General features: G+C 46.0%; 1 protein-coding gene across 2 annotated transcripts; it reads left to right on the forward strand.

The window, feature by feature from the left end:
* Nucleotides 1-11,179: 11,179 nt before the first annotated feature.
* On the forward strand, nucleotides 11,180-19,368 carry LOC123180996 (acyltransferase-like protein At1g54570, chloroplastic). 2 transcript variants are annotated; one of them, XM_044593201.1, is made up of 13 exons: nucleotides 11,180-11,643; nucleotides 11,819-11,870; nucleotides 12,359-12,414; nucleotides 13,493-13,651; nucleotides 13,743-13,847; nucleotides 14,118-14,224; nucleotides 16,218-16,339; nucleotides 16,445-16,553; nucleotides 16,672-16,805; nucleotides 16,881-17,250; nucleotides 17,663-17,776; nucleotides 18,684-18,769; nucleotides 18,875-19,368. In XM_044593201.1, exons 1-13 carry the CDS (start codon nucleotides 11,289-11,291, stop codon nucleotides 19,173-19,175), a joined length of 2,070 nt encoding a protein of 689 aa, XP_044449136.1. In that variant the 5' UTR covers nucleotides 11,180-11,288; the 3' UTR covers nucleotides 19,176-19,368. The 2 variants fall into 2 exon arrangements, with proteins under 2 accessions (XP_044449136.1, XP_044449137.1); XM_044593202.1 differs by lacking the exons at nucleotides 11,180-11,643; nucleotides 11,819-11,870; nucleotides 12,359-12,414 and adding an exon at nucleotides 13,023-13,245.
* The last annotated feature ends 222 nt before the right edge of the window (nucleotides 19,369-19,590 follow it).

Raw genomic sequence — 19,590 nt, forward strand, 5'->3', positions numbered from 1 at the left:
TGGATAAAAAGATCTTGTCCAAATAGATAATGGATATATTTATGTGATAAATCTTCTTATAGCTTCCTAAAGAAGAGAAATCGTTTAATGTGCTATTGCATTAAGAAAACCACTGGCAAAAAAGTGTTGTGGAAAGTGATCCCATGCCACAACTTGAGTTACCTAGATTCAGGAAAACAATTTCCTCGCAAGGGTGGTCGTGGTACCCCAAGAAATCCACACCATAGTAGTAGCAATTTCTGTAACCCTCGCTGTTGCTGATCAATCATTCGTCTCCATCAACGACACTATCATCACAAGAGTCCCATCCATGATCCATGGTCTCGTCGATCGTTTGATTGACAAATCAGAAGGGGCCTGACATCCAGGGTTTGTCAATCTCTCGTGATTTTGTGGCACCGGACTGGAACTCCACTTTTAGTCCTGGTCGTGTTACGAACCAGAACTAAAGGGGCTTCACGTGGCCGACGTGGGGCGCCCAGGCAGGAGGACCTTTAGTCCCGAGATTAAAAGACAGCCACGCGTCAGCAGCTGCCAGACGCTGTTTTTTTTTTGAAAGGAGGGGTTTAGGGGTTTTGGAGGGTTTAGGGGTTCATATTGTGTTAGCTAGCTACTACATATAGAGAGAAGTGACCTCTCTTTCTCCGTGCTTGATCGACGCTAGCTACTACATATAGAGAGAACTCGACGCTAACTAGTAAGCAATGAAGAAACCATTAATTACACAACATCGTCATGATCAAATATATAGAGAGAAGTGACCTCTCTTTCTCCTTGCTTGGTGGTCAAACAACAAGTTTCCGTATATCTATTCGACGCTACTACATATAGTACACGTTGATGCATATATACGATATAACATCTCTTACAATCCCTAACATCATGTACCGACAATTGCATTGCAATTCCCCATGGTATTCTCCGTCTTCAGGTATGACGTGGTCAACAAAGAATCCCGCCAATTCCTCTTGAATTGCTATTATCCGATCATTTGGTAGGAGCTCATTCCACTTCTCCCAGATCTAATTTAAAGAAAGGGGTCAATACATATATATGAATGAAAGTCAACACACAATTGATGGTAATAAAATAAAATTGTGAATATTGTTTACGTACTTCAAATTGTTTGTCAGAGAAGCCCCGCTCAGAGGTCGAGTGGCGAATGAAGTCCCAAATATAGTATCCACATAAATTATTCCCGGATGCTTGCCACGAACCGGGACTAGTGCCTGCTGAGGCCCGGCCGACGCCCTGGCCGCTCGAATCGGGACTGATGCACCCATTGGTCCCGGTTTGTAATAGAACTCGGACTAATGCTCTGATCTGGCCAGGACCAAAGCCATGTTTTCTACTAGTGTTCCATCCCTATTTAGGAGGCTATGGCGCACACCATTTTTGAATTGTAGTGCCCCATCTTGGAATTCGCACAGGGGTCTCAAATTTCTGGAAAAACGACCCCAACCGGACACAAACCTTAACAAAACTGATAGCTGAATAAAACTGTTGCTTATTGATGATTTGGTGCGGCATACAAGAGTATATAAGAGGGTACAAACCGACTTGGGGTAGGGGTACAAAACTGACCTGGACTAGAAGTCGTATACCATAATGACTACTCTAACATCCCCCCGCAGTATCAACGGCAGGCTCGACGACGTTGAGACTGAAACAGATATCTTGAAACGGCTTAGTAGGCAGTGCCTTGGTGAAAATGTCAGCAAACTGAGCCGTAGAGGGAACATGAAGCACCCGAACCTGACCAAGAGCAACCTTTTCACGAACAAAATGAATATCAATCTCAATATGCTTTGTGCGTCGGTGTTGAACTGGATTGCTGGTCATGTAGACTGCTGATATGTTGTCACAGTAGACAATAGTGGCCTGCTCAATAGGCCTGTGTAGCTCGGAGAGTAACTGCCGAATCCAGATTGTATCTGCAACGGCATGTGCCACAGCGCGATACTCAGCCTCGGCCGACGAACGTGAGACTGTAACCTGTCTTTTCGAAGACCAAGAAATCAAATTGTTACCAAGAAAAACACAAAAACCGGAAGTGGACCTTCGAGTGTCAGGACAACCAGCCCAGTCTGCATCAGAGTATGCGGTAAGCGAGTTTGGAGAAGAATTATTGAGGTGGAGACCATGATTGAGAGTTCCTTTTAAATACCGAAGAATGCGTTTAACATGATTATAGTGAGGAACCCGGGGATCATGCATATAGAGACATGCTTGTTGAACAGCAAAAGAGATTTCAGGACGAGTAATGGTGAGATATTGGAGAGCACCTGTTAGGCTACGATAGAGAGTAGGATCGGAAAAGGGTTCACCGGTAGCCGAAAGTTTAAAACTAGTATCGACAGGAGTGCGAGATGATTGACAGTCAAGCATACCAGCACGATTAAGAAGATCAAGAATATACTGGCGTTGGGAAAGAAAAAGGCTGGAGGAATCTCGAACAACAGCAATGCCTAAGAAATGATGAAGGAGTCCTAGGTCAGTCATAGAAAATTCAGATCTAAGAAGAGAGACAATATGATCTAAGAACTTTTGAGAGGAGGCGGTAAGAATGATATCATCTACATAGAGAAGTAAATAGGCAGTGTCAGAAGTTTGATGATACACAAAAAGAGAGGTGTCGGAGAGAGATGGAGTGAAGCCTATTGTTTGAATGAAGGAGGAGAAGCGTTGAAACCAAGCTCGTGGGGCCTGTTTAAGACCGTAGAGAGATTTCTGAAGAAGACATACATGAGTTGGAAAGGATGGATTTTCAAAACCCAGAGGTTGCTGGCAGTAGACAGTTTCTTGAAGGGAACCATGGAGGAAAGCATTTTTAACATCAAGTTGGTGAATGGGCCATGAAGAGGAGACAACAACACTAAGAACGGTGCGAATGGTGCTAGGTTTAACAACAGGAGAGAAGGTTTCTTCGTAATCAATTCCTTGTTGCTGAGAAAAGCCACGACAAACCCACCTGGCTTTATATCGTGAGAGGCTCCCATCGGAGTGGAACTTTTGGCGAAAAATCCATTTGCCAGAAACAATATTTGTATTGGGAGGACGAGGAACAAGTTGCCAGGTGTTGTTTTGAAGTAAAGCATTATATTCTTCTTGCATGGCAGCGGCCCAATTGGGATCAAGTAGAGCAGTTTTGTAATTCTTTGGAAGAGAAGTGAGAGATACGGAGGTATGAAGGTTTAGGCGGTCTTGGGGTTGATGAAATCCTGATTTGGCCCTAGTACGCATGCGATGATCATTAATCGGGGCTGCTGTAGGAATAGCACGAGGGGGTAAGGTGGGTACTGGTGAGTCCGGCGCAGCGGAAGAGTCGGACGAAGGAGTAGGGCTGGGTGGTGGAGTGGGAGCAGGGCTGGGTGGTGGAGTGGGAGTAGGGGCCGGGGGTGTTGGGGAGGGAGCAGGGGTCGGGGGTGTTGGGGACGTCTCGGGTGGGGTGAGTGTATGGTTGGGATTGGCTATGGTGGGTGTTAATGGTGGTGGTGATAAGTTGTGTTCGGCAGGTAGGGGAGTATATAGTTGGAAAGGACGGGGAGAGGGGGTGTTTGCGGAGCTAGGGGTGTTGGATGGTGTAGTAGTGCGTTGTGAGAAAGGAAAAATGTGCTCAGCAAACGTGACATGACGAGAGACATGAACGTGTCCGGTGTGAAGGTCGAGACAGCGATAGCCTTTGTGCTCGTCAGAGAAGCCGAGAAAAGCACATGGGATAGAGCGTGGTGACAATTTATTTGCAGAAGTGGCGTAGGCATTGGGAAAACAGAGACAGCCGAAAACACGAACCGCGGAGTAGTCGGGGTGGGAAAGAAAGAGGGAATAATAGGGAGTAGTGTTGGGTTTAGTTTTAGAAGGTCGAATATTTAGAAGGAAGGTGGCCATGTGTAGGGCTTCAGCCCAAAACTTGGGAGGCATAGATGATTGAATGAGGAGAGTGCGAACTATATCATTGAGGGTGCGAAGAGAGCGTTCTGCTTTACCATTTTGAGGGGAGGTGTAGGGACATGAGAACCTAAGCAGGATGCCATGTTGTAAGAAGAAAGTACGATTTTTAATGTTATCAAACTCGCGACCATTGTCACATTGGATAAAGCGAATTGGGAGGAAGAAGTGAACAGACACATAGCGTTGAAAATTAAGGAAAAGAGAATGGACCTCGGATTTGTTGCGTAGAGGAAAAGTCCAGACAAAGTGGGTGAAATCATCTAGGATAACAAGGTAGTATTTAAAACCCGAAACACTTGCAATGGGAGAGGTCCATAAATCACAATGTATTAATTCAAAGGGATAAGTGCTACAAGAACTAGAGGAACTAAAGGGAAGACGCACATGTTTGCCTAATTGACAAGACTCGCAAAACACAGAATTATGAGAGTCCCTATTACATGGTATGGTAAATTCACTAAGCATAGAAGCTAAGACGGCGGGGTTGGGATGGCCCAAGCGACGATGCCAGAGATCGACGGAGGCCAGCATGGATGTTGGAGGGGTGGCGGCAGGAACTCCATTAAGAGAATAAAGATCACCGGAGCTATTGAAGCGAGCGATCTCGGCCTTGGTCAGGTAATCCTTCACAGATAAACCAAAAGGGTCAAATTCAGCCGAAACTAGATTGTCGCAAGTAAATTGGCGAACAGAGATAAGATTTTTAATGAGGGCGGGTGCAACTAGAACATCGCGAAGTAAAAGAGGTTTGGTGGAAGAGGGAAGTTGAGCCTGACCAACACAATATATAGGAATAGATGATCCATCTCCAAGGATAATGGAAGGGAAAGGAGATTTAGTGCAAGAAGATAACCAATTACTAGATGCAGACATATGACTAGAGGCCCCTGAATCAAAGATCCAATCCGTACCTGAGTTTCCTTGTGCAGCAAAGTTATTCATGGCCTGGAGAAAGGCAGCTTGATCCCAGCTCGGCGTCGCAGGTGAGGGTGGCGTCGGAAGCAGTGCCGGCGGATACGATGGTGAAGGCAGTAGGGCCGGCTGGGGAGTGTAGTAGGCATTGGCCGGCTGTGGTGGGGGTGGCGTCGGGAGCAGGGCCGGCTGAGGTGTGTAGTAGGCGCCGCCGTCGGTGCTGTAATGACCATAAGGAGCATACGTCGGGGCGGCGTGATAGGCATTGGCCGGCTGTCGGGGGTTGAGAACCCCGGGAGCACCAGTAGGCGGCCGAAGGCCGGGTTGCCAGGCACCTGAGTATGCCGGCGGAGCACCGAGGGTGGACGGAGCGGACCAGGGCATGGGCCATGCTTGAACAAGCCCCGTCCAAGGATCATGAGGAGGCCGCCATGCAACCGCAGATGGAGCACTGGTGGGTGGTGCAGGACTCGGTGCTGGTGATGTCGTAGGCGGAACCGAACGAGTCGACGGCGGCCTGTAGATAGGGTTTTTGCCGCGGTAGTTCGGACTAGGACACCAGCCTGGGGGCGGTTGAACAGATGACGATGCGGACGGCCCGGCGGCAGGAGCCGGCATGGAAGGCGGCGCTGGTGTAGACGATAGAGGAGGACGAGCCGCAGCATGAAAGACCTTGGGGCGAGAGTCCTTGCGAGCTTGTGTTTCCGCCGCGAGTTGTAGCAAGGAACGAACTTCAGCGAAGGTAGGAGGGGGCCGTATCATCGGTATGAACGAGGCTTGCTTGTCAAAGTCTTCGTTGAGGCCGACGACGATATTGATTAGCTGTGAGTCGCTAACTGTATCGCCGAGTTCGCGGAGCTCATCACCAATGATCTTAACGCGCTGGCAGAACAGGTTCACCAGGGCGTCTCCTTGCATCATATTGCGAAGCTCGGTGTGGAGAGCGTTTTTCCGAGCGTCGGTGTTGCTTTGGAAGAGCTGACGGAGGGAGTGCCAGATGTTGGCAGCGGTGGCGCCGTCGTGGTCGAGCATGTTGAAGATCTCGGTGGTGATGCGGGTGTAGAACCACTGGACGATCGCGAGATCGTCTTTCAACCATTGCGGATCGTCGGGGCGGGGAAGACAGTTGGCGGCGACATGTGAGCGCAGGTTGCAGCGGCCGAGGTGGAGATCGAAGAGATGTCTTCAATGGTAGTAGTTGTGGGCGGCGAGATCAAGAACTATGGGGATGTAGGGGCTGACGTCGGAGATTGTGTCAGCAAGAGATATTGGTGCGGCGAGGATGGGTGCAGGGTAGTTTTGTGGAGCTATGGTGAGGGCCGAGAGAGAAGCGGCCGCGGCGTTGGCAGCCTTGGCGATGAGTGCGGCCCGGCGCTCGAAGTAGTCGGGCGGTGGCGGCGGCGGTGGGGTTGGCGGAGCCATACCCTAAACCCTGGGACCGGTATCAGATACCATGATAGCTGAATAAAACTGTTGCTTATTGATGATTTGGTGCGGCATACAAGAGTATATAAGAGGGTACAAACCGACTTGGGGTAGGGGTACAAAACTGACTTGGACTAGAAGTCGTATACCATAATGACTACTCTAACAAAAACTAAAAAACATCTAAAAATGGAGTTTTTTCGTCGACAAGGGCTGGGATCAACCATGCCCCATAGCCCTAAGGCCACAGGAAACGAGGCAGATCGGCAGCGTTGCCAACGGGAAGCAGAAATCCTAGCCGCATTTTTTCCTTGAAGGAGAGACAAAGGGGGAGTTCTGTTATCTATTCCTTTTTCTACTATTTTATCCTTTTTGTTTTTACTTTTATCCTTTATTTTAAGAAATATCTGGGATTCCAAAATAAAATTCATGATTTCAAATATTATTCACAGTTTCTAAATTTGTTTGCAATTTTCCAAAATATTTCACATTTTTTTAAAAAGGTTTCCGTTTTCTGATTTTGTTCACCTTTTCAAAATTTGTTCAAAATTTCAAAAAGTATTCACATTTTTTAAGAAAAAAATTGTTCACATTTCAAATTTAGTTCACTTTTTAAAATTTGTTCACATTTCAAAAAATTGCTCCGAATTAGACATTTTTTCGCAATTTTAAAAAAACTTTTTTTTTAATTTTTTGTTCATGTTTTCAATATTGTTGATTTTTATTTTTTCCCAAAATGTTCATTTTTTTAAACATTTTTGTTCATGTGTTTAAATTTTGTTCACTTTTCCAAAACTTGTTCACATTCTAAATTTTTGTTCAAATTTCAAAATTTGTTCACTATTTCAAACATTATATGCATTTTGTTAAAAAAATCACAATTTTTCCAACAAATGGTTGAAAATTTCCAAAAAAAATGAATATGTCGCTATCTTTAGTTCTTAGATTTTCACACTACATTTTGTTCCCGTCTCAAAGAATTTCCACTTTCAAACAGGACCAATTCCTCTGATAGAATCTCGATGGGAATCCCGTGAGCAAGAGCTTTCAATGGTCCTATTGAAAACAAAGCATCCGATATTTGCTCATGTGGGAAGGGAGCATTCGACCTTTCATTCATAGCAGCTGTCACTTGTGGAACAATCGGTTCCAACACTTCATCAGCCAACAAGATGGGGTCCTTGGTATATACTTTCTAGAAATATGATTGGGCCATCCACTCCATCTCAGATGGCTCATTGTTGCAGGAACCATCAACCTTTTGCAACCTCCTTATACCGTTCTTTCGTGCACGCACACATAGCATATTATGAAAGTATTGTGTGTTACTGTCCCCCTCTTTTAACCACACAATTCTGCTCCGCTGCAGCCACATCATCTCCTCCCTGTATATGAGAGTTCACAAGCCTCTACATCCTCTGTTGAATTAATAGCCGGTCACTACTGTTTTGCCGGGGAGTGTTAAGCTCCTGCCAAGGGGAAGAATTTTCTCGCTCCACTTGACCAAAGTGTTCCTTGTTCCATTCCCAAAGCTCGGTCATAACTGATTTAAGAGAATCTTCAACGCTTCCTAGGTCACCCGACGGGCGGGATTGGGCCCGGGCGTTGCTTATAACCGCGGGTGCCACGAGTCCCGTTCCCACATGATCTCATACCCCAGGCGTCCTCGGACTCCTCCACATGTAGTAGTAAGGGGCAATGACCCGATCGCGGCGACATCAGGTGTTGCAACCATGCAAACGAAAAGAGCTCCTTCCATGCCTCGTTGACACAGGCCTGCTTCAACCAGACCTGGACGTTGCTTTGGCCCCGATGGCGATTATCATACGTAAATGACGCTCTCGAGAAGCCTAAGTCAACCTTGAGCGCCTCCATCTGACCCCCCCCCCCGCAAAGATCTTGAAAAATGTTCGTGTTGCCACCTGCTACATTAAAGTCTCCACATACCAAATCTGAACAACCCTTGAGTCTTGTAAGTGCTCCCACATGAGATATCGATTCTCAACAATTGGTTCTCCGTAAACAAATGTACATCTCCATGATTTACCTGAGCCATGATCTAACACACTAACATCAATATACCGCTTGCATAAGTCCATAACTGTCACCTGGAGGGAATCATCCCACAACAAAGCTAGCCCCCCTCCATGGTCATCACGGTCCACACCGCAAAACCTTTAAGACCCAATCTCCACTTTAGTCTTTCAACATTAACAAAAGTTTGTCCTGTTGATGACAGTAAGACAAAATTTCGAGAATTGGTTTTACAAGAACCATAACTTCACGAACTGTCTTGAGTTCTAAACTAGTTGACTCACTGCTCCCGACGACGCTCTAGATGGGAGCCCCCCGATTTGCTATATAAGTTTTCTCCATCACCAACCAACTTTACTTTTTTACTGCTCTGACTACTAGTGGATGACGCTGGGTCACCACCTCCATCAACAGTACCATCAGTAATCAACAGGGCACTGATGGCTTTGACGGGTGGCCAGAAGCCTTCGACCTAGCCGAGTCAGCGTCCATTGCCAACCTTTTACGAGCCAGTTTTTCTCGACCAGTCATGACCACATCCCCGTGTCTTTTTAGGGCTTGTACCCGTGTCCTTAAGATCATCATCCACCTCTTCTTTCTGTGGACGTCTTGGCATATATGCAACAACATTTGTATTGCGGCTACCATCAAAACCAGAATGGTTCCTAGGCAGGCGCGCGCGGGGGGGGGGGGGGGGGGGAGGGAGTAGGGGGTTGGCATATAGCCAATCGCCAAACTTGAGGTCTTTAGGTTGGTGCATACCATCACCACACTCTTTATATTCATGGCCAACTCGTCCACATAAGTTATCAATTTTTAATACCAAACAACAAAAATCTATCGTTCCTTTCCATGGATTATGCTAATGAACTTTTTTAATGGTCCCCTGACATCATGCCGGACATGCACCTGTATGTAATCACCCCGAGAATTTCCATTGAGCCTTATATACAGTACATTGCCGGCATTCTTAACCTGTTTTTCCACCAACTCTTTCTTGCAGTAGACATCTGTGAGAATTTGTAGCCATATAGGCATGCGAACTATCTCAATCTCTTCAACTTTGTTCAAACCATCATAAGGACTCAGAAGGACTACCCAATACCTGAATATTCATGGTCCTCTTTCCATGATTCGTTCCCAATCGTCGAGGCTTCAAGCTTCCACTACGAATAGGCTAGGACCAACCGGGCGAAAGCACACCTCATGCATTGGATTCCAAGCCAAACGCATCTCCTTGAAGAAGACGGCTTGGCTGAAGCTATTCTTTGTGTGAACCCCAGCTAGGGCCAGCCAACGCACACCGTTGTTCAAGACCAAATCATCAACATCAATTTCGAGACCATCGAAGCCCTCGCCTTCTAGATTAAGATGGTTGAAGAAGTATCCTAGATCACTCGGATCATCGACCCTCGCTCTGCCACTCGTTGCTGACTGCACGTCGGAAGGCACCTCCATCGAACTAGGGTTTGGATGGGGTGGGGCACGGTCACCCGACAGGGGATGGAGGAGGGTGTCCGCAAGGCGGCCGATCACGGTAGGACTCCCGGAGGTGATCGCAATCAACGCCCAAGAGGAAGAAACCCTAGCTGTGGCTTAGGGGATCAATATGCAAGTCAATAAAATGGGTGAAACTTAACACCGATGCAACATTTTATGTGGAAGATGGTATCAGAGTCACGGGAGCTGTGTCGTTGGATGATAAAGGTATTTTTATAGCTGCATCATGTGAAATTCTTCCTAATGTGATAAGTGCAGTAATTGCGGAGGCGATAACAATTTGAAATGGGCTGATATTGGCCATTCATACGGGGTGTTCAACATTGAAGCATAATCAGACTCTTTCGAAATGATTCGAGCCTTGAAAGGAAGTGATGCATTTGGTGGATCGACTCAACAATTTAGTTTTGCAGATTGTGTGGACCTGATTACGTTAATTGGGAAAGAAGAAAGTGAAAGTAAACAGTCATGCTGTTTGGTGTGATCCAAGGCCGGATGTCTTCCGCTCCAGTCTTCCTTCTCTTTAAGTAGTGTTGTCCCACGACGCGCCCACGTACTTGCGGTTAGGTTGGATGATCCGACGTCGACGGCTGATGACTAGACCCTCCCTGATTTAACGCGGCTGTTGCGTCAATTGCCATGGCAACGGGTTTGGCTGACATGGCAACACTTTTGCCTTGCACTTGATGCTTGCCCATTTTGCTGCCATGACAACGTTTTCGAATTTGGCTTCCATAGCAGCGTTTTCGTCTGTTGTCGCCTGTGCCGGAGTTAGGTTGCTAACACAACTACAGTAATGGGGGAAGTGACAACAATGCGAAATCGAAATGGGGCGGCCGTTCATATGGGGTGTTCATGATTGAAGCAGAATCAAACTCCTTGGAAAACGATTCGAGCATTAGAAGGAAGTGATACTTGGTGGACTCAACAAGTTATTTTTGCAGATTGAGTGGACCTGATTACGTTAATTGGGAAGACTTTTTAAGTTATTCCTGGTATTGGTAGGCATACTTCTTGTAATTGGGTCCATGAAGCTAAGGTTTTATTTTGAGCAAACTGATTGATGATGTAACCATATTTGATGCAATGATATAAAGCTTGTCACATGGCCTTTCAAATAAAAAACCTCACTAATATATGGGTTTGGATGACAAGTTTCAGATTTTTTTGGGTTTTTTTAATGACAATTTTAGTCATAGAAGCGTCAGGGCGGTGTTATTTCGTGTCACACGTGTGACACTTATCAGTCGGGAAAAAAGAAAGAAAAAGAAAAGTGGGTGCGGTCAGCACTGAGCTTGTCTCCCTTGTCTGTTTCCCCGAGAGTGCATCGCTCTTGATCTCTCTACGTGCCCCGCTGCCACCCCAATCACTCGCCGTCCCATCCCCTCCACAGACCCCGCCCCTGCCTGGCCTCCTTCTGTAACTCCTCCGTTTCTGCAACCCAAAAGCACCATCCATCTCCAGCAATGTCCATTCCCGCCCTCCGCTCCTTCCCCGCCGTCTACGGCGTGAAGCCGACCGCCCGCCTGGTCCGACACCATTCCCGGCTCGGCGGCGGCCTCCGGGCCAGCTCCGTCGCCGTGAACGGGGAAGTGGGGCTGAGAAACAGGAGCAGGAAGAAAGAGGACGCGGTGAAGAAGGAGAAGGACAGAGGACTGGAGCCCCTCTACGACGATGGGTTCGGGGGCGTGACCGTCAAGGACTACTTCGCGGCCGCCAGGGCCCTGTGCAAGGACGACGGAGGGCCGCCGCGGTGGTTCAGCCCCGTCGAGTGCGGCCAGCCGGCGGTGGAGGACGCGCCCCTGCTGCTCTTCTTGCCAGGTTGGTCGTCCAATCTTTAGCAATAATAGTATATAACTCTGTGCTTTGTGCGCTCCACCCTTGGCCACTGCATGATGGAGGCAGCTCATCAGCGCGAGATCACCGCCATGTTCGCGGTTACCTGAATGGTTAAGTGCTCAGTTTGCTTCTGTTCTAAGAGTTTACCTGACTGCAGGAACTGATGGTGTTGGGATGGGGCTCATTCTGCACCACAAGTCTTTGGGCAAGTGAGTATGCTGTTGCTTTCTATGTACTCCTTTAGGGAAATACTATAAGCCTGCTTTCAGCGTTACTACTAGTGTAGTAGTCTCCATGAAGTCATTATCTATCAAATTAATCAAGGCCAAAGCAATAGGGACGCAAAGACTCACCAAGCCTGGATATAATAAGAATATTACAAGTCAAATCTATGTTGATGTCAAATGAAATTTACATAAAGTTGACTTTTAGAAGACCTGTATGTGGGCCATGCATATAACATTAATATGTCGTCCAGTACTTAAGTAGGGGTCTTCTTTGGTTGATATTATTTGCAAGATGAGTCCAATAAACCGGAAATGAGGGAATAAGCCTACCCAATGTGACCTATGATTCGTCTACATGTTCCTTCTTATTTAGTCTAAAACTGCACAACGTGACAAAAACTAGACTGCCTCCTTTTGTTTCTCATTTTCTACATTGAAGTCTAATAAAACCTCACGTTTCTCGTTTGCAGGGCCTTTGAAGTTCGTTGTTTGCATATACCAGTAAATGATCGTACACCATTTGAAGGTATGACTTGTCGTTATTATTCACCTAGGCTTCACAATTACACCTTCCGTTCATTATTATAAGATGTTTTTAACTTTTTTTCTGAATTGGATGTACATAGAGGCATGTTAGTGCGTTTGTTCACTCATTTCAGTCCGTATTGGTTCATACTGAAAACATCTTATAACAAAGTCCAGAATGTAGAAATATGCATTGATTCTAGAGATATATATGTATCTCATTAGGACTACAGTTTCATTCAAGTCTAATTTCAGAAATTTGCACAAGGTATAAAGATCAAAACTAGGACAAGTTTAGGACACAAAACTAGTTTCATACCAACTCATAAGTTTTGCAGTTCTTAGAATTTTGTTTCTAGAGATATATATGTATCTCATTAGGACTACAGTTTCATCCAAGTCTAGTTTTGTTTCCCCCTGCTATTTGCGCTTAATAAAATTTTCCTTTATAAGAACGACTTCGTGCAGAGGAACTAGAGGAATACTTTCGTTTTTAAAGTTAGTTTAGACGCCATAACCATTTTGATCTAAAACTGACCAGCGTATCCACCAATGCCAAATACAGAAAACACCCGGTGGTGTGGAGATCCAACCTAAACGAGTCCTGCTCCTGAGTTTGTTGCACTCCCGCGACTCTCAGTATGATCTCATTCCACTCTACTAGATTCACCAAGAGAGCCCCGCGGAAATCAACCCACAAGTATGCCACTCCGAGGACAGAGGCAACGGTGGCATCCTTCTGACCAGCCAGTTTTGGTCTGTACCAAAAAAAAAGAAAAGAAAAAAATGCATAATGTCATCGTCGCGCTTCTTTTGCATCTCCCAATGCCTGGTAATTCTTCGGTGTTAATTACACCAACTTCATCTCCTACATGTGCATTAACTTGCTTGGTCTTGTCTCCCGGGCGTCCTCTTTGGTGAGGTCTTCTGTCCGCCGCACCATGTTGCCCCTGTAGAGCCCTCACCGCAGAAGTAGGACTACAAAATAAAATTACTGTTATGAATTATGAAGGGAAATCAGGGATAAGTACCCCGAAAGCTTCTATTGATCTAACAGCAATGAACATAAATGCTTACAGGGCTATTACAAATTGTCGAAAAATCTATCCAATATGAGCATGATTTATCACCAAACAGACCGATATATCTTGTTGGAGATTCCTTTGGTGGATGCCTGGCGCTTGCAGCGGCAGCTCGTAATCCACACATCGATTTGGTCCTCCTACTGGTAAACCCAGGCAAGTGAAAATGTTGTATTTTAGAATGTGATGAGATAGTTCTTTCTTTAGTTATAAAATAACTTGATGGTTTTTCTTCTTTTTTCTGCAGCAACATCATTTGCAAAGACTCCACTGCAGCCAATATTGCCTCTTTTGGAAGCAATGCCAAGCGACCTTCATGTTACAGTTCCGTATCTTCTTAGTTTTGTTATGGGTATACTTCTTAGCTTGTTAATTACCCTGGCCTGTGCTTTCTTCCAGTTGTTCTGTGCATCTTTTTTCCAACTGTATAATCTGATATGCTTGTCACAAAAATTTCTTGTTAATTTCATATGAACTAAAGAACTTGAAAGACATGATCTTGATTTTGAGTTATTGCTTGATAATAAAAGCATCCAGGCAGAATTCTACCTCACTGTATGTACTTTTAAAATTTAAATCTTGTTCCAATTATTTTTTATGAGCCAAGGATGTTTATGCGCAGCTGACCCTCTGAAGATGGCTATGGTTAGCATTGAGAACAACCTTTCTCCTCCAGAAACTCTTCAAAAGCTGTCAGAAAGTCTCACTTCTTTGCTGCCTTTGCTTTCAGTATGTTTCCATAGCTCCTCCTCTTTTTAAGTTTTATGTTTATCTATCCCATACATTCATTTTTATGTGACCTCCTATTCAAACATATGGAGTGCAAGAAAAAAATCCATATAGACTACAAAAAAAAATGGAGTGCAAGAAACATTTTTTTTTAAGAAAAGGAGGATGACCCCCGGCCTCTGCATCTGGGAGATGCATACGGCCACTTTATTAATTATTCTCGAGGACCTTACAAAGTATTACAGACAATATTCCTGAAACCACCATCTCGGCAACATATGCCGCTACTCTTATCCATATGATGAAGGGATGCTAGTTGGGCCACTACCCAAACCACTCACCTAAACCTAACATCAAAAGCCGGAAGCCCCAGCCGAGCCACATACCGGGTCTGGGGCACAATCCGGTCAGACACACTCTTGTGTCGTCGCAGCCATCTTCCACAGGTCCGTCTTCAGAATATATTAAGTCTTCTACCTTGTGTAGGCCACTCCGCCATCGACGTCACCATGACGCCAGACAGCTACCTCCTCCTGCGCGAGTCCATCTCCGCGCATCGGGCGGCGAGCCTCCACAGCGCCATGCCGCCGATCTTCGCCGCCATCAATGAGTGAGATGAAGTACCGCTCCACCACGGCATGTACAAGGTGAGGAAGGGCGAGGTCCCCATCGGAGACACGGCCGGAAGAGAAGCACCGCAGCCACGAGAACTGCCCGTAGCTGCGACGCGGTAGATCAGACGGGCCGCCACCAGGAACCAGACAAGCTCGCCATGCACACCCAGCATCCCCATGCCCAAGTCGGCGCCTTCAAGAAGGTGACGACGCTGTGGCGCCGCCGCCGCTTAGCCACCGAGGCTAGGGTTTTCACCCGGGCGCAGGGGAAGGGGGGAGGCAGGGGAGGTTTAGCTTCGGCGCCGCCACCAAGGAGGGAATGGCGTCCGGGACGCCATCGACGCCGTGACCGCCACCGGCGGCCAAGGGTTTCCCCCGGCCAAGCACCCTGCCGCCACCTCCGAACCAGCCACAACATCAGCAGGCGCGAGCACGCCGGAGATCCAGGCCGGCTGGAGGTCATGCATCACGAGCGGACCAGATCGCCTCCGATCTGACGAGGGGAGCCCGGGGCCTCCCCGCGCCATGACCAGCGCCCACCGGGACCTCGCTGCCCGCGCAGCCGAGGGGATCCGGCCTACCTCACCGACGAGCACTCCCCGCCGCCGGAGGAGCGCCGTCCGCACCAGCGAGGCCGCCGCCTTAGATCAGCCGGCGCGGATCTGACCAGCACAAGCTCCGCCGCGAAGAACGCCGCGCCGCCACCGGCCCGCGCGCTCCACCGTGACGTGCCGCCACCGGCCAGCAGGCCGCGCCGCCCCGCACCGACACCACCAGCGCGCGCCACCCGCCGCGCCGGCCGCCGAGCTCCGCCGCCGCGCCCGAAGAAGCAGCCCCCCGCGGCCCCTGTTCCAGGCGAGGGCAAACGAGATCCCGGCGGCGCCCGCCGGCGGCGGCGGCGGGAGGAGAGGAAGGAGGTGGGGGCTGGGTTCGGCGGCGACTAGGGTTGGGCGCCCGGGTCGCCCGCGGGGGGCCACACGGGGCAAAACCCAATCAACCTGACAAGATTGATGTGTTCTATGCTGCCAATAGTGCAAGAAACATATATGCTTATAAACTTCCTAAATGTTATTTGATCTGCTGTAACTCTATCCGCCAACGTTCATAAAAAAGACTTGATTTGTACATCTTTTAGGAGATCTCTACTTTAAGAAATGATTATTTATTTATTTTTGCAAGTCTAGAAAAGCATATAGAGTACAGACGTACAGTTGCATTTGTCGGAAAGGAGAAGTATCCATTTCTTTTAACCACTATTTTCAGAAGTACTTGTGCTCTTAGTCCTCAGAAGAATCGGTTACAACCTTTTATAGAGCTATTTAATCACCTAGATATATTTTCTTATTATTGTTTTAGATTTCATCCCTTTCATTTATCAGCAATTGGCAGATATCATACCAAGGGATGCTCTTCTGTGGAAGCTCAAGCTTCTTAAGTCAGGAGCAGCCTATGCCAACTCTCGTCTTCATGCTGTACAAGCTGAAGTTCTGTTTCTTGCCAGGTACTCATTATAATGGTGCTGCCTAATCCTCATTCTCTAGTCTTGTTTGACTTTCTATGTCTAACTGTTTGATCTGATACTCTCCATATTAATTAATTTATTTAGTGGCAAAGACAATCTTCTGCCGAGTGGAGAAGAGGCAGATCGACTCTTCAAGGGACTGAAAAACTGCAGAGTTCGATACTTCAAGGAAAATGGCCATACACTACTCTTGGTACACTCACAATTCATCAAAGCATTTCGGAGCCAGTCCGGTGTTTTCATTTCAATATTCATGCCAACCACTGTATGTTTTGGAGTACAATTTTGAACTTCATATTTTCATTGCACAGGAGGATGGTGTGAATCTGTTATCTGTTATAAAAGGTGCAAACATGTACCGCCGTGGAAGGCAACGGGACTTTGTGACCGACTACCTTCCCCCTACACTAAGTGAGTTCAAGAAAACATTTGATGAAGACCACAAGTACGTATTCAACTTCTGAGAGTGCTTCCCTACTTGCACAGATCTAGTAAGTGAAAAACTTATAACCTTTTGCAGATTGTTTCACCTTGCACTGAGCCCAGTCATGATGTCTACTCTGACAAATGGAAAAATTGTCCGTGGCCTTGCTGGTGTTCCTGACCAAGGTCCTGTCTTGTTTGTGGGTTATCATGCACTGATGGGGATTGAGTTAAGCCCATTGTATGAAGAGTTTTTGAGGGAGAAGAACACGATTGTTCGTGGCATGGCTCATCCAATGTTGTTTGGATCAAAATATGAGACCTCGCTCCAGGAGTCGTCTCGGCTTGATACAGTCTCTATGTATGGCGGATTACCAGTCACTCCAATCAATATGTACAGGCTGTTTGAGAGAAATCAATATGTTCTCCTCTATCCTGGTGGTGCTCGGGAAGCTCTACATAGGAAGGTGTGCTTGATGTCTCCATATCTCTATTAAGCCTTGACATAACCATTAGGAGCAGGTTCTGAAAAGGCATTATGGGCAGTTTAGGAGAATGATATTTCTTGGTAAAGGACTGGTATTTAAGTCAAATTTGACTAAATTCCTGAAGTTTACCACAGAATACCACTCTTCCAAACATGCTCTTGGAGTTTCGCCACACGGAACTATTTTTGCAAACACCTAATTTAGCACATCAGCTTTTGTTATTAGGAGTGTGCTCACATGTACAAAAATAGTATGATCAAGGCTAGTGTCTAACAAGTATTCCACAAGGACCACGACTTAAAAGTTAAAACACAGACAAAAAAATGGTATCTCAGAGTTATAGTAGATTTTACCTTTTTTTCTAATGTAATAATTGAGCTGGATTTGGCAGGGTGAAGAATACAAGTTGTTTTGGCCAGATCAGCCAGAATTTGTAAGGATGGCGGCAAGGTTTGGTGTTACAGTCGTTCCATTTGGGTTTGTCGGAGAAGATGATATTTTAGAGGTAGCTTTCCTAATCCTTCTTTTATTTCTATAGGAGAAATCAACACTGTTAAATCTCTATTTCTAAAAATATCATTGAAAACATATCATTTGAAATCTTGACCAGTTGAACTTTTATTTATTTATTAGATAATAATGGAAGCCTTTTCTCGGTGGAGCCAGTTTTTGGCCAAAAAGACCCAAAGTGGTCAGACCCTTCCCCGGACCCGCGCAGGCGGGAGCTACGTGCACTAGGCTGCCCTTTTAGATAATGGAAGCCTTATTACCCCCGGCCTCTCCATCATAGATACAGAGACAAAAAAAATTGACTTCGCTGAGAAAAGGGGGAGACGAAAATATCAATACAATCAAATGAAAGTAGGTAGTAACATACCGACCAAGGCAAAGACTAAGAAACCTATCAATGGCATGCCATCCAAACCGGGACATAAACCCCTCGGTAATACATTTGAGCCACTTGGCGCCAAGCTCCATAGACTCCTTGTGCTGTGCCTTCTGTAACAACGCTCAGGACTACATCCAACTCGTACACGAGAGTAACACCTGCATACATGATTGAACTTTTTGCTGTCACAAACATCGTAATGAAAAGGCAGCGCTCCTGCTGGTTGCTTTAAAAAGCATCATTTATGCATAGCCAAATAGACCAAAATACTGCTATAGCCCCAACCAAGTTGAAGTTTTGTAGTCTTCAGAAGTCAACTTACCGATTACATAAAGGTGAAAGCATGTTTTATTCAAGGAAAAATAACATGAAAGCATGGCACAGAAAATGACTTCGAAGATTTACAAGACACAAACTCGAGATCTCCGCAGGACATGTGTGGTGATAAAACATTTGTAACCAAGGTTGAGTAGCAGATTTTGGGGAAAGCTATAGCAAGTGTATTTGTGTTTTCTTTCTGCAGTTGGTTCTGGATTACAATGATCAAAAGAACATTCCGTACCTTCGGGAGTGGATAGAGTCAATCAACAAAGATGGCCAGAGAGTGAGGTCAGATTTAATTTCCAAACAAATGAATCAAGTGTTCTGATCTTACCTTTGTGGAATTGCTACTTGGACTCTTTTTCATTCTGCTGTGAATATTTGTCATTTCAGAGATAGCGTCAAAGGAGAGGAAGGGAATCAGGACATGCACATACCTGCTATTGTTCCCAAAGTACCCGGACGATTCTACTACCTTTTTGGCAAACCAATCAAAATGGAAGGGATGAACAATGTTCTGACGGATAGGGAGAGCGCAAATGAAGTGTATTTACATATCAAATCAGAAGTCGAGGACGCAATGGCATACTTGCAGAGGAAGAGGGAGGAAGACCCTTACAGGAGTATAGCTCAGCGTGCTGTGTACCAGGCAACTCAGGGTGTTTCTGCTCGAGTCCCAACTTTTGAACCATGAAGACTAGGTGCAAATATATTCCTGTGATAGTGTGACTGCACATTGGCAGATAGTAGGTATCCATTATAGCAGAGTATAACACAGTACATAATGTGTAGCTAACAGATGTATCTGAATATTTGCATTATGTTCTGAATGTACATGTTACTTACTCGTTAATAGTGATTAATTAACACCAAAATGTTACTGATTATTTGATACTTGTTCACAATAAAGGGTCTCTTTTATCTCTCTACTATGTAGTCAATGTGAAAGCACACCACCTAAAGTGACAGGTGCATCAGATGTGTTCACCTTTGTGACAACTTCTTTTAGGAGAAGATGTTATACTGGCTACCAACGATTTTATTTATTAAAAAAAAGCACTAGGTAGAGGCAAAATAGGAATTTAGACCTAGGGCTTTTCTGAACCTGC

This window comes from Triticum aestivum, chromosome 1D (genome assembly GCF_018294505.1).
Source record: "Triticum aestivum cultivar Chinese Spring chromosome 1D, IWGSC CS RefSeq v2.1, whole genome shotgun sequence".
Classification (NCBI taxonomy): domain Eukaryota; kingdom Viridiplantae; phylum Streptophyta; class Magnoliopsida; order Poales; family Poaceae; genus Triticum; species Triticum aestivum.

Coding starts and splice junctions, on each gene's coding strand:
- LOC123180996 (XM_044593201.1), top strand. CDS start 11,289: ATGTCCATTCCCGCCCTCCGCTCCTTCCCCGCCGTCTACGGCGTGAAG. Junction 11,644..11,818: donor CCTGCTGCTCTTCTTGCCAG/GTTGGTCGTCCA, acceptor ACCTGACTGCAG/GAACTGATGGTGTTGGGATG. Junction 12,415..13,492: donor TGATCGTACACCATTTGAAG/GTATGACTTGTC, acceptor AAATGCTTACAG/GGCTATTACAAATTGTCGAA.